Consider the following 14954-nt stretch of genomic DNA (forward strand, 5'->3'; position numbering starts at 1 on the left):
AGAGCAGTGGGGACAAATGCTGAGGAGACATGAACCAAGCACTTGCCACCAGCACTGAGGTCTCTTGCTCTCTGCTCAGTTGCTGGTCTGTTAAAGCCGGAGTGTCATCAATATTTCATCTTGTGGCCTTACAATCTCTCTAGTTAAAATTCTTGCCCCAATCCATCCAGGAGAGCCTTTCTTCACAGCGCGGCCTCCTCAAGTGCAGCAGCATTAGGCTGCTGTGGTGTTTCAAGGTGTCCATGTCTGAGCTCAGCCCATGGACACAGTCACAGCTCAGGACAAGCCTCACACACACTTTGCTGTCATTATTCCATCGGAGACAGAATATGGCTTAACAGTTAGTTACTAAGAGTAAATTTTAACTTAGAGGTTGTAAAATTGTGCTTCAGGATCTTCTGGGCTAGAAACGCTGCAGTTGTAAACAAGATGCTGCTGTAGGGTAAAAGCAGTCCGTGCTGTGTTTCTTTCTGGGCCACAAGATGGAAGGCCTTGCTTGTTGGGCATGAGGGAAGTGCTAAGATGCTAGAAAGTGGGATACAGCATCTCTGCCCCCCTCCCCAGCACTTCCCAGTGCACTTTGTGACAGGCCATCCAAGCAACTCATCCCCTCCTCTCCCTGTCCCCTGCCCCTGCTCCCAAAGGCAAATCAGACCTGATTTTGTACCCACCACAAACACTGTGGCAAACGGACAAAGCCAAGACTGGTTCAGAACAGCTGTCAGGTTCAATTTTCAAGTTTTTATAGTTGTATGTGAATAATTCTGCATAATCATACATATCTAGAAAAAGGGCACCGATGCCAGCTGTGTTTATTGAATAATATTTTTTCTTGCTAGCTCTGTGATTGCAGCCTGTACCTGGCCTTGGAAGCTGCAGTCAGAACAGGTCTCATGTACATCTTGAGGCTTTCCTTGAGAGCAATAGCCTTTCACAGGAGCTCTCCTGTCCGTGGAGGCAGCCCAGGTGAGATAGGGCCTAAGTGCATTTTGTCCTGTGTTGTTATTTTCTTATGCCTTGTGGCGGTTTCCACTTCTGGCCAGTGTTGATACTGAATAGAAACTTTTCTACACTGGTGCTCCACGCTTTGCTGACATATGGTGGATGTCACTCTGCTGTGAAGTTTCTCAAACACATGCAATACATCACCCTTAAATTCTCTAGAAATTAGCAATACCCTTCACAGAATTTCTAAATTGCAGTGAACCGAGTTACGCTTTGCAACCTTGTCTGAAAGACCCCTTCCAACCTCGACGATTCTATGATTCTATGATGTTGCCCTGCTGTGATGGATGAACTTCAGCTTAATGTAGGAAGGGGAAGATTGTGAGAAGGGACATTTTCCATAGGAAATGTGAGAATGGACTGTATAAGGAACATTTGGCATTTCTTTGATATGCCATATATCTTCCACAAGCTTTTCGAACCCAACTCTGAGTGGGAAGAGAGCATGAATTACAGAACAATTGCATAATATTTGGTCTAGTGCTGCTGCGTGACGCTTTTGGCCTGAAGCGATCTTGTGAGTCTTTCTCAAGAAATCTAATTAGACTTCAAAGATGTTACCACTAAATTGAACTCTATAAGTGCAGCAACAGGAATGACATCAGAACCTTTGGAAAGGAAAAAGATGAATACTGCAAGAAAAAAAAAATGTAGGAAAAAAGCTTTTAGGAGGCTATTGACCATGGGCCAAACCATGCCCTCAGCTATGTATATGCTATTCCCATTGAAGCTAAGGGGATTTGTATACGCCTCAGAGCAGAATAAGGTCCTTTGCTTTAGATGGCAGAACTCTTCCATGGCCAGATGAGAAATACACATTCAAAAATCAACATATGCTATAAATTTCACTGTATTGAGTTTCCTTATTTAGCTATTTCTTCAGTGAAGACGGTTTGTCTGCTTTGTAAAGGAGTTTGAAAATAGCAGCTTTTCCTTCTCAGCAGGTTCTTAGTAAAACGTTACCACTTGCATACAGCAAATTTGTTGAGGTAAATGCAGGTAATAAGGAAGGGAACAACAATGTCTTCTTGGGAGTTAACCAGACTCTGCATTTATCACAAACTCACAGACCTATTCAGGTTGGATGGGACCCTGTGAGGGCTCTAGTCCAACCTCCTGCTCAAAGGAGGGTGGGTTTTGAAAACACTGAAGGAGAGAGACTCCACAGCTTCTCTGAGTAATCCCTTCCAGTGCTTAATTACCCTCAGAATGAACAGCCCCTGCAGTCATCTCTTCTCCAGGCTGAACAAGTCTGGCTCCCTTGGCCTCTTCTCACTAGCCAAGTGCTGCAACCCCAATCATCTGAGTGGCCCTCGACTGAACAAGGTTCTCAATGTCTTCTTTGTACTGAAGCCCTAAAAGTGGATGCAATATCTAGGTGTGGCCTAATGTGTGCTAAGTAAAGGAGGACAATCACTTCCATCACTTTACTTGCTAAGCTCCTGTTAATACAACCCAGGATGCTGTTGGCTTCCTTTGGTGCCGGGGCTCCTTGCTGTCTCACATTCAGCTTGTGTCCACCAGGACTCCCAGATCTTTTCCAGCAGAGCTTCTCCCCAGCGAGGCAGACCCTGGCCTGGATCAGTGCGAGGGGTTAGTCTGCCCCAGGTGCAGGACCTGGCATTTGCTCTTGCTGAATTTCATGAGGCTCCTGTCAGCCCATTCCTCCAGCCTGTCAAGATGTCTACCTTAATCCAAATACTCACCCCATGTGGAAAAGACTTAGAGATTCATACTGTGGAAAATATCTCAATAGATTTCTGCCGTGCTGACTCTTACTTTCAGAGTTATCCCAGTAGTCTTTTCTTGTTTTTTATTTTTCCACTTCTTGGGATTCAACAAACGTAGGAGTGCGTTCGAGCCTGAACTGTGCCAAAAGTTGGAGGAATCTCTGCCAAAATTTTTAAGGTCAGAATTTTAGACTTTGCACGAAGTCTAGAAGTGAAATAAGGATTTCCCACCCCCAAAATACCGTTTTTAAGGTGATAGTCACTGTAGTAGAGGACATGATAATCCTTGTTTTAACTGCTTTCAGATGCATCCTTGTTTCTGTCTAATTTTATTTTTTTTTTAAGTTTTTTCAAACTCTACGTCTGAAAAAATCTGTATCTTCTCAAGGAAGACTGGTATAATAAGTAAATACTCCTGTCAGAACATGGCTCTGGTGCTGTGAGAGCACTCATCACCTCTGTATCCCTAAGGTGAGGAAGGCACAGCGCCGCTCACCTTCCTTGTGAATACTGTAAATGAAATCATGTTTTAACACCTTGTAGGGAGGCATCCTGGGGAAATGAAGTATCTGAAAAATATCATTCCAAGGGACATCTCAAGAAGATTCTAATTTAAAAAAAAAAAAAAAGGATTCTTCAAGCAAGTCCCTCATTTCAAGAAGATTCTAATTTTTTTAAAAAAAGGATTCTTCAAGCAAGTCCCTCATACAATAATCCTGAGAATTAGCAAGATTTCAGGTATGCTATACCGGTGACTTCAGGAGTAGCTGTGTATAAATCGACTATAAATTTTATATCCAATAAAATTTCAATAACCCAGGTGTTGTAATCATAGAAAAATTATAATACTGTCTTCCTTGCCGAAGCTTGCTCAAGAGCAACAACTTCCTTATCTCGCAGGTTCAAAGGACACCGCCAATTTCCCTGTATTGACAAGCACCTGCATTGGCCCAGGGAAGCAGCAGCAACTGGGCACCGACCAAGCAAGGGAGCAAAATTTGGCAAGGTAAAAGCACTTAAATTCCACAGGAGCTAGGTCAGCAAGTGTATCAAATAGCTTAAATGACAGCAATTAAACTCAGTAACACACTTTCCTTCAAGACATTTTCAGTGATGTTGATAGCCGTTTATTACATTTTCCTCTCCCCCCTCTCCAAAAAAACAAATGACTGAGCACATTAACACACTTGACAAAAAGCCAGATAACTAGAGGATCAAAATTCCTGGACAGTGCAGGAATTTACAGTGAATTATCCATTTCATTATTTTCAGGTAGTTCAAATCCAAACTATTCTTTCTGTGTGTGAAAAGGGGATAAATAGAAAATAACAGAATACTCCACAGTAACTGCTAGCATAAATTCTTTGTGATGCAAAGGGAACATCAGCTAAGACAATAAATAAAGTTTCTTGTGTTTTGCCTTGCCAAAAAGGTTCTGTAAGATATATTTTTCCTGAAGAAGGAATATAACATTCCTAATCTGTCATATATCTGATCTCAAAGGGGACCTTATGGGCTTCATACTCAAAGATGCTCAGCATGTTCACTCTTAATACAGTCTGCAGCTGAACTGCAATTTCAAAGAATTGAACCTTGGACAAAACTGTTGAAACTGAAGTTTCTTTCTTTCTTTTTTTTTTCTGGAAATTAATCTACGTAATTTTTTTTTTAGGTGGCATGAAACAGTCTGTCATATGACAATGAATCTTCCTTCTGAGAAAGCCACTGGTTTTGGTTTGCAAAATGATCTGTATGAAACAATATCTTCTTTTGCTTTTGACCTTATTCTTCTTTCCTTTTTAAAAAGCAACACCTGACATTCAAAGGCATGAGGAATAAATTTGCTAAAGAAATATTAATTTATTATTTTTAACATCATGTTTAGAACTATTGGTGAATGAAGAATCTCTGTGTAAGGTGCTGTGTCTGTCTTCCAGGCTTTAGGTTTTATGTGCAAGGCAGCAGCCAAAAAAGATAAAAGCGCAAAGACTCAAGGATATGAACATCAGGGAATGCTTCAAGTCGTGGTTTCAACATGATAGCAGCCTAGTCATTAACAGAAACTGGGCTATGTATAGGAATTTTTAAAGGATGACCCTGCTATGTATGAGAAATTACGGGAGGAATCCCATTTTAAATATACACCAAAAAGGTATGTGAGAATATATCTGTATATATATAATGCGTGTATTTATATAATTCGGTCTGATGGGCTATGTAGCAATCAAAGATGGACTACTTAATGCTGAGAAGTTAATTTGGATGGAACATGCAGGCATGCACACACCCACAAAGAAATATTTCTGAATGATAAAAATTGCCATCAGAATGGTGGTACTGGAAGGGAAACGTGTCTCTGGGGTTTTACGCTGCATACGCCTTGCAGAAGCCGTGAGGGCACCAGATTTAAAGCTTACATCAGGAGAATCCCTGTGAGTAGCTGAGGACTGGCAAATTCACCAAGATATAGCCCTGACGCTGGAAAGGAGCAGAGGAATGTGACTGCATCTGAGGAGGGTCAGAGATGCTCTGTTCAGCTTTGTGCTACAGACTTTAACTTGTTCCTCTCTGTCCAAAAAATAAGAAAACTCTCCTCATCAGCTGTTCACTGAAGAAGGCCCCTGATTCTCTGTCTGCAATTTTCAAAGCAGGCGCAGTGAGGAAAATTTTCTCTGATAGCCCAATTTAGATATGGGAAGATGCACAAGAAGCTGAGAAAGACGGGAAGTATTTATTTTCCCTGTCTTTTTTTTATTATTGTTTTTTGCACAGGAGCCTGGGTGCAGCTGCAGAACAAGTCAAGGACAGAAGCCAAACCACAAGCTGTACACCTTAAACGCTGCTGATGACAAAGATAATGTAGGTAGAGAGGACCACATCTAAGTTGTGGAAGTCTTTAAAAGTCCTGCTTTGTCTGAAGCAGTGTGAAGAGAAGGCGTGTCTAAAAACTCTGTGGAAAACCCATTCACTGACATGTCCCCTGTCTCCTCAGCAGTTCGACACATACCTTGGAGCCTCGGTGATGCTTTCAGAATGCCTATGGTCAAAGGCTAAAGAGTCAGAAGGGGGGTTGTGGGAGAGGCTGCTCCTGTGAGCAGCTTTGAGAGCAGAGGAACCCCACTGAGGAACAGGTCCTGTGCTCTCCAGATTGCCAAGGCATAAACAAGAGGCTTAGGATGAGGCTCAGGGCCTCAAAAGGGGGACTTGGCAAGCTGCAAAGCTGAAAGAAATACATCACATGCACCAATTTCAATAAGCATATGTGACATAACTTGGCAATATTATGCTTTTGTGGTTAATCATTTAGTTTTATCAGCTTGCAGACACATCATCTTTATTAAACAGTAACTGTCCTTCATGAATCACGCAGTTCAAGGCCAAGAAAATAATCAGAGCCCATATTATCCTCGGCGCTGAGTAGATGATAGAATGGTTTGAAAAAAAGTAAGACACTGCTTTCTGCCACCCACCACTGTTTCTCTGGGATAAGGGGCTAGGAGATGATAATGTCAGGGCCTCTTTAGTGCTAATAAATCAGACTGGCAGCTTATGTCTAGGAGACAGGAATTCTGTACAGCCCAACCCAACTTGGACCACCCCAAGGCTCTCAAGCGGAAGATGAGCAGCCAGAAGCTCCTGCACCACACAGAGAGTACCTGGGCTCTACACACAGCTTCAGACCATTTGGGTTTCTGTAAAACCAGATTTTTTATTTAATTCATACCATCCATTCAAATAATTTGGTTTTAAGCCCAGGGTAGCAGCAAGGTATTTCCAAGGTTCTTGTCTTTGTTCTAGCCCACCCAACACAGCAAAGCAGAAGAAAGGCTATCATAACCACCTATCAACCTGTAAATTATATTTCTACAAGTTGTATCTTGTTGTCCCCTACAGAGTGCTAACACCTCCTGGTGCATTCATGCTTCAGTTGGGTTGGGCAAGGCAAACCAGCTGCACCCCCAAACTGCTGTGGTGTTCCTTCCCACCTTCTCAGAGTTCATCCTCAATGTGCATTCATCTGTTTGCCTGTATCTGATAAACACAATGTTCTTCCTATTTTATCTCTCCATTATTCCTCTTAAAAAAGACTGTAATCATATGCTTCCCTTTGCAGACATTTGGGCACCTTAGTGAAATTGCTATATATTTTTAAAAGGAGGTGAGAATCTCTCCCTTAACTTATCACAGACACATTAAAAATATGAAAAATCCATATGGATTAAATATTGATTTTATTTTTTTAGAGAGCAAGTACAATGATGTTGCATTAAAATAATGCTATGTCATAGTTGTTACAGCTCTGATAGAAAAATAAACATCTCAATATACTACAGTGTCAACTCATTAATAAATATCAAAATAGAAGTTAGTAGTCAACTGAAATTAATAAACAGCTATAAAAGTATACTATTTTAAATAATAAAATATTCAGTATATTTCCAGACAAACAAAAGTAGTGATTTAAAAGTATCATTTAAAATGTAAAATGAACAGTAAGAAGTTATAAATTTATTTAAAACCTCTTCCCTTACTAACATTCTCTATGCATAAAATCTAGACAAACATTATTTATCTGTATATACTTTTTTTTACAAAAGGTAGTACATGTTAAATAGAAAGTTAAAAACTGTAGTATTATTAATAGCTGTCACACCATTGCTAAATAAGACACTTTAAAGTAGCTTTATTTTTTAAAGCAGTAGTAGGTAAAAGTGAAGAAGATGTGAGCACAGTGAATTCATCCAACATTAATGCTTTCCCAAAAGAATCTTTCATCTTTCCAACATCTCACTTCAAGATATAATTGAAGAAGCCCAAACACAATATAGGTATCACGATGAAACGTTAGGATTTGGGTAGAAGCCATTATTTTAACAAATGCCAGACTTTTTTTTTTTTTTTTTAATAAGTAGGTACCTTTTTTTTTTTAAGAGTGTGTGCAGAAAAGGAAACAAAGAGAACATGCAATCCAAAGCAGCATTTCTAAGGCTTAAGAATCTATTAGTTTTAGGTTTTTTTCTTTTTCTTCTCCCTCCTCCCCTTTCTCCCCCCGAAAAGCCAACCATTCTGAGCTGGCTCACGCTCAGTGAAACCCCACTGATTTGGCTCACTATAGAAATGCATTCACGCTGGCTAATTTTAACCTTTTTCCCCCTTTCCATGAATTTCAACTCTCCGTAAGACCCATGAGACGCCTGTGCATCGGAGCAGTGTCAAGTTCATCATCAAAAAGTAGTGTTCTCCTTAACTATTGCTCCATTTCTGCTTAGCAAATAAATCTTTTCCCCTCTCTTAGAGTCGGACAGCCAGAACACTGGCACTGTGCTTCCCTCAGAGTGCAAGTGTCACCCAGCACTGACTCAGCAGGAATGCCTCTACGAGCAGTGCCCTTTCCCAGCTACAGCTTATATTCCTTAAAACGGGCTGTTGGAGATGCTGGGGCTGGTGGGGAAGTCAGTGGGCAGATGCCCAAAGACTTTCCAGAAGCTTTAATGGAAGTCTGCAGCGTCCAGGTTCACAGAATGTGGCACAAGAGGTCCCTCGTGATGTTACATGCAAGCATTTTTTGATGAATGAAGACACGAAAAGCCTGCAGTGCCAAGGGCAGTGTGTGGCCAAACACCTGGGACAGAACCTGGTCACCTCTGCCAAACCATCCAACTTTGAAGGTGCTTCCTGCCCTGACCTAGGGAGAAGTGTGATCTCAGAGCACCGTAGGATCACTCCCAATTCTGGGAACTGTGGGACTCATGGCACCTGCTGAGGATGCCATCCCTCTTCAAGTCCCTGCACAAGCAGCAGGACCCTTCCATCTCTCTACCTTGGGCATCACTAGGCCTTATGGCCACTTCTAGGACCAAGGGTTGCTCGAAGCTGCTTCACATGTTCACTCCCTACACATATTTAGGTAGGCACACTAAGCAGGAAACAAATAGTATATATGATCAGACTGGGAAAATAATTTTTTTCCACTGTGGTCTGAAGAATACTTGACATAGCAGGTTTTCACGACACCGTAGAGAGGAAAAAATAAATCCAGTTGATAAATAGTGGATAAAATGTAAACTATGCCTATACAAATGTCCTTCCTTTTTAAGGTTCACATCCAACATTCCTTGTGAACATAAGGGAATTTCAGCTGGGCACAATGAAAATTCCTCACATACCATGTGCACGTTTTCTGGATGAAACAGCTATTTTCCCACACGCTTCTGTAGAAATGTTAGTAACCTACTCCTGATAGTTGGAAATAGTCAATTCATAGCATTTCTTCATTTTAGAAGAACCTGAAGTAAAATGCATGCTTTCTAATCGCATAAACATGCCATTTCTGAAATGGTAGACAAATAAATAGGCACAGGTAAAAAAAGTGGGATTAGAATTTGAAAAATATACATATGGATTTTAACATTAAGAAATCTGCTGTGAAAAGTCATGCACATACTGTTTGTGGAAGCAAACCTAAAAACAACTCCCAAGCCCAACGATGAGATGCAACAATATCTGCCAGTATAATTGTGGGTATAGGCACGCAGTCGAATTATTGACTTTTTTTTTTTTTTGTTCATTTTTTGAAGAAGCCCAGTGTAAGAAGTTTTATTTAAGAAGTTTGGAGCGTTCTGTTCTGAGGCTAGATATTTTTTCCTTGATTTTTACGAGCATCTTTGACGCACAATACATTGAAAACTAATATGAACTAATTTGTCTTTAATATCTCCCATATTAAGCACTATAGGAAGCGGAGTCCTTCTGCAATCACTGAGGAAATTCCTTGTGAATTACAGGCTGCTTTCTCATTTAAGGTCATGTGCTGAGGGAACACAGCTCCCTAAATAGTGAAGCTTTTGTTGGGCTATTCATCTCCTGCAGCAGCTCTTCTGAAAAACATGGTCAAAGGCAGGGGGAAACAAGTACCGAGCAAAGCCAGAGTTTCTCATGGATAGATTCCATCCCTAGAAACAAAGCCTCCTCCCAAGGATCCTGCTCTGTATAAGCTCCCCACGGGCCTTCTAAAAGCCTTGACCTGTCACATTAGCAGCAGCTTATTCTTTTTCACCAGCCTCCTCCACAATACAGCGAAGCCATGAGGGAGATGCAAGAAAAGCTTTTTTTTTTTTTCCTAAGTATTTTTTTTCCTTACAAAACTTTTTTTTTTATTTTTTTTTTTTTTTTTTCCTTAAGTATTTTTTTTTCCTTACAAAACTTTTTTTTTTTTAAAATACTTTTTTTTGTTGTTTTTAACCTCAGGCCAGCAAGCAGCTTACAGTGCAATCTGTCCTGTGAGCGTGCTCCATTTGGCCAGAACATTTTAAACCTTCAGGCAGGTGTCTGATACAGAAATACTGGCCGTGCCCCTTGGCAGGCAGCACCGCAGGAGAACAGCAGTAGCAGTGTGACGCCTCTGAAGGATGGGTGTTACAGCTCAAATCTTTCTTCCACAAAGAACCCAACTCCATTATCCCCTACCCACATCATTTAACTCCTTCTAACAGTGAAAAGTAATTTCTAAAGAAAAAAACCAAAACATTAGCTATCACTTCAGTAAATGCTTTAAAGGCCATTATGGGAAACGCATCTGAGGAATCTTTTTTGTTCAAAACAATCATCACACTGTTTAAAGAACAAAATCACATCTTTTGTAATATACTCAGATACTCTCCACTGTGCTTTTAATTTTTTTTTTTGTTGTTGTTAAGTGAAACAGATAACCAGAGACTTTGTTTCCTGCTCACTTAAAAATACTAACAAATTGTATCAAGGACAATAGCAGGTAAGTTTTTATCAACCTTTTATCTTAACACCACTGAAACCAATGGTTTAGAATCTGCTAATTTACAGAAGAGGAAAATAGTTCTATGTATTTTAAAAGAAAATGAAAGTTTAAGGTATACTTGATAGATTACAGAATTAATCTATAATTAAGATATTACAATGAAGTTATCACTAAAATCAGGGTCAGTGTAAGGAAACCCCCTTTTCTTTAAATGTATATTGTAGAATGCTCAGGGACTACTTTGAAGACTGCTTTAGAAACATTTAATAGTCCAGTTTATATTTTTTTTAAAACCAATCCCTAAAATCTAAAGCTCTTATGGCAGTTTAATGGAAGGCCCATTGTCTCTGTATTATTTTTCTCAATCCCACTTGATCCATGACCCAATAAACTGTGAACGCTCACGTAACACTTATAATTTCTTCTGCACCCTGCCTTCCTTTCACACGTACACTCCTCAGATTTCAGTGGGAATTTACAGAATAAATACAGAATAGGAAATACGAATATGCAGTAATTTCTCAAAACTGCCTATCAAGAGGTCCTGCTTTGTTTCTGTAACTCTTATCTATGACCAACAGACCAACAGACACTTTTAAGATTCATCTGGGCAGGGTGCTGGGCCATGAGAGGTTGGACCGGGAGGTCCCTTCCAACATGGTAATCTATGATTCTGTGATTCTATGATTCAATATTTAGCATCAGTAATTAACGCTGCTAAAACACCACACTGCATAATGTCTTCTGAGATGATTTTTCTTCTTGCCAGCAATATTTTAGTGCATTAGAGGTTTATCAGATTTTTGTAGGGTTCCGGCAGCATATAGTCAGTGAATCAGACCGTTGGCTGACTCTCCCAACTAGCACATAACAATAACATGTCTTGTAGCACTACAGCTGGGTGAGGGGGTAAGAAAATGCTTCTGCTTGACCTTGTAGCTCAAATTCTGCTCTCAGATAAGCTCATGTTGGTCCCGCTGTGTTTAGAAGAGTTTTGCCCATTTCTAAAGGCAGGATTTGATTCCGCATTTATAAAGTCAATGAATGTGTTGTCTTGAAAAAAAGACTCCTGTTTTCTTCACCTTCTTCCAAATCGCAGGTTCTTTTCCACATCACACTGGACACATTTCTCACAGTGCACAGTCACAAAAATTGAAGTGGTTACGTAAGGACTCATGAAATCTAATCCTCTCAACTAATTTACACGGGAAAAAAGAGCACGTGTGTAAAATCAGACTTACGTCTGGCATCATACAAAAAGAACAAAACCCTTATTTGGCAAAACACTGACATGTAGCTAGCAAACCAAACACAGCTCTGGTGCAATTTATCTGCTTGCAATGGAGTTGATGCTGCTGACTCCAAAGGTGGGGTCAGCTGGCAGTGAGCATCACAAAGACTATGCTGTTTGACAGAGGAACTCTCTTCTTTTGTGTAGCCAATCAGTTTCCAAATACCATAAAATTCACGTATAAATTTATATGTTGAAACACGTAGAAAAGCTAAAAATTACTCTTTATCAGATATAAATTATCGAGTGACATCATAATGTATAAAAAACTATATATATCTAATTTACCTATGTGTGTGCATGCATGTGTGTGCATACACACACACAACTATACACCCACACCAGTCACTAAGCGCTCATTTAATCCAGTCTTTTTTATTAAGTAATGAGGAGAAGCTAAGAGGCTAAAGCAGACAAATCGGTGGAATTTAGTTAACCAAGAGAACTACAAAAGTACCATTTACTCTATTTAAGAGCATTCAAATAGTTTTATCTATTGCTATAATATACAGCAATGTTAATATCTCAGTCACAGTTTTTGCCCATTCCCACAGAGCACATCAGTACTAGCTACATGTAGAGTGAGATCAGTGCTTTGTCAGACCAGTTCATATCTACATTCTAGGCCGTAACTAAATAAATTAGAATAACACTAAAGTGCTACATCAACACTAACGTTCCTGAACAGTAGTAACGCACATTTCTCTTTCAAAAAAAAAAAAAAAAATTTAAAAAATACAGCAGCTAGAGTTTCAAACATAGTCACGTTACGTGAATATGCTCACAGGTCACTTTGTTACAGTATTCAACAAAATGCATGACACAAAACCAAACGGCAACAGTCAAGACTCCCACAGAGTACAAAAGGTAACTTTTTAAAAGTCGTGCACGATGGAAATAAACATTTGCAGAAAACGCACTGTCTTCAGAATTCGCACTTGAAACTTTCGTTTAATCGTAACTTGCTGATGTCGATATTTATTTCCTCTGGTTTGTCACGTCTGTATGTTACTGTTCTTGTACAAACAGTGGGCAAAAACATCTTATCCTTGAAGGAGAAGATACAATTTTTATCAATGGTTAGCTAACTTTTATGTGCAAGAAAAAGATTACTGAATAGGATGGCTCTGAAATCAATTACCTTCTTTGTTGCAGATATTCTGTAATCAGCTGAAGATTTAACTTTATTGCTACTCCCCTGCAGAATTATCTGCCTGATGATAAGGACAACAAGTAACCCGATCAGAAAGGTAACTATAAAGATTATGGAAAAGACTCTGAAGTAGCTTCGTCCAGAGAAACATTCTGCAACGAAAGGAAAACACAAGTGTAAAGCCTAATGTATGGAATGGGCACATCCCTGAAACACAGTCCTATCTACCACTGCACAGCAACGTCACAAAGATAGAACAGCAGCCTGGTAGAAGTTAAAGGAAAATAAGGTAAGTTAAGGGGAAAAGTTGCCATATGCAAAGGCAATTCTGATTAAAATCAATAAATAATGGTTAAACTATTATTCTTTCAATCTACAGAACTAAGACTAAGGCTTCACTATGTTGGCCGCCATGAATTCTCTGTAAGCTGGTGAGTTTATGGCTGAAATAGAGAGGAAGAATAGTTAGAGATGTATGGGGCCAAAACAGTTTCATCTTCACAAGATTACAGTGCAGATCGTTGGCAAAATATGAAAGAAAATGTGGTTTCTTGAATCTTTGTCCAGTGCTCTCCTCACTGATAAATCTCTCTCACACAGCAAGCTCTCGCTAAAGTTATGAGAAAAGTATTCACAGTTAGTTTTCTCATTTATGAATATCTGTAAGATAAAAAAACGTACCAAAAAGTGAAGTGACAAAAGGTAACCATTTGCCTCCATTTCTGTTGCAGCGTGGACTGATTAAGCTCTATGACATTCTATTTTAAAAGATGTTATTCTTCCACAGCCCTCATAACTGTGTAGCTTTTTAGACTTGAAAAGAATATTGAAACATTAAATGTGAGGTAAGCATTCTACTTCATTCTTCCTCGTTTCTGCAGTTTTTTAGACTTGAAAGGAATATCGAAACATTAAATGTGAGGTAAGCATTCTACTTCATTCTTCCTCGTTTCTGGTAATGTCAAATAACGTAAGCATATCCAAAGTAATAAAACGTACAGATGCCATAGCAGATTTTTGTAAATATTTCTTTAAGCGTTGCTCAGACAGGATTCATTATTATTAGATGTGACTTCTCAAGGAGCTGGGAAATCTGATTTAGCAATGCTTGCCAATCACATTTCCTGTTATTATTTATCTTTTACTTTCCCTGAAGCTATAAGTGATTTTTCTCTTTTCCCTGCTTTGTTATTATAATAATACGACACACTTTTAAAAGACATTGTAACAGTGGTGAATTCAATTATTAACCCCAACAGATTTTCACCTCTTATTAAATTTACCTATAAAACACCACATACCTGAAGTTTGGTCAATGTAATGCAGCAGGTAAGCACATGAAGTTGTGCACTGGTCAAGTTTAGCTTGAGATGCATTGTTAGAATGATGGCACTGAACACAATTCCTGGAAAATAAAAGTTAAATTAAAAACCCACGTCTTTCTCCGCACTCCCCTAAAAGAGATTTGCTGACGTATCGCTTGCACATAATGCTTTCCTGTTGTTAGTAAAAACATTGCGACATTTATTTATTTTTTTTTCTGAAATGTGATGCCTCCCTCAGAATTTTATCCCTGTGATGCTTCTCAGAACCAACTAGTCAGAAGCTGTAAAGTAAAACATGTTTTTGGCTTCGAGCCCCCTTCATCTGGCCCATGCTCTGCATTTCGTGATGTGTGCTCTTCAGGGGCTGTAGCTAAGGGTCCAGCACCCTTCCTTCAGCTGTCGGCCTCTAGTTCAGCCCGAGTCTTTATTTACTTATCAACATCATTGGGATGCAGGCTGGGACTGAAGGGAGAAGATAGGTGTAGGAAACACAGCTTTATAAACATAGCATCCCAAAAACTCTTAAGACAAAGCCACATGAGGTCCTGCTGCTGGGCAGCTCAGAGGGTCAGCAGCACCATGGGAGGCGGCGCTGTCAGCCTTGCCATTTCCACTTTTCAGCTTTGCAGAAGGTGGGCATCACCAGTGATCCTGAAAAAGGCCTGACTGAATTTCT

The 14954-nt window shown here is 39.7% G+C and overlaps 1 protein-coding gene across 2 annotated transcripts in view; it reads right to left on the bottom strand.

Annotated features, from left to right (window-relative positions):
- Nucleotides 1-9977: 9977 nt before the first annotated feature.
- The window catches only part of ITGB8 (integrin beta 8), a 45092-nt gene continuing 40115 nt past the window's right edge, over nucleotides 9978-14954 (bottom strand). For both annotated transcript variants that reach the window (XM_014937853.1, XM_014937852.1), the window contains exons 12-14: nucleotides 14255-14358; nucleotides 12942-13105; nucleotides 9978-12848 (exon numbers count right to left, since the gene is read on the bottom strand). In XM_014937853.1, coding sequence (XP_014793339.1) covers nucleotides 12726-12848; nucleotides 12942-13105; nucleotides 14255-14358 — 391 coding nt within the window. In that variant the 3' untranslated portion in view covers nucleotides 9978-12725. The remainder of the gene's footprint in view (nucleotides 12849-12941; nucleotides 13106-14254; nucleotides 14359-14954) is intronic.

Source organism: Calidris pugnax, unplaced genomic scaffold (assembly GCF_001431845.1).
Source record: "Calidris pugnax isolate Ruff unplaced genomic scaffold, ASM143184v1 scaffold11, whole genome shotgun sequence".
In the NCBI taxonomy this organism is placed as follows: domain Eukaryota; kingdom Metazoa; phylum Chordata; class Aves; order Charadriiformes; family Scolopacidae; genus Calidris; species Calidris pugnax.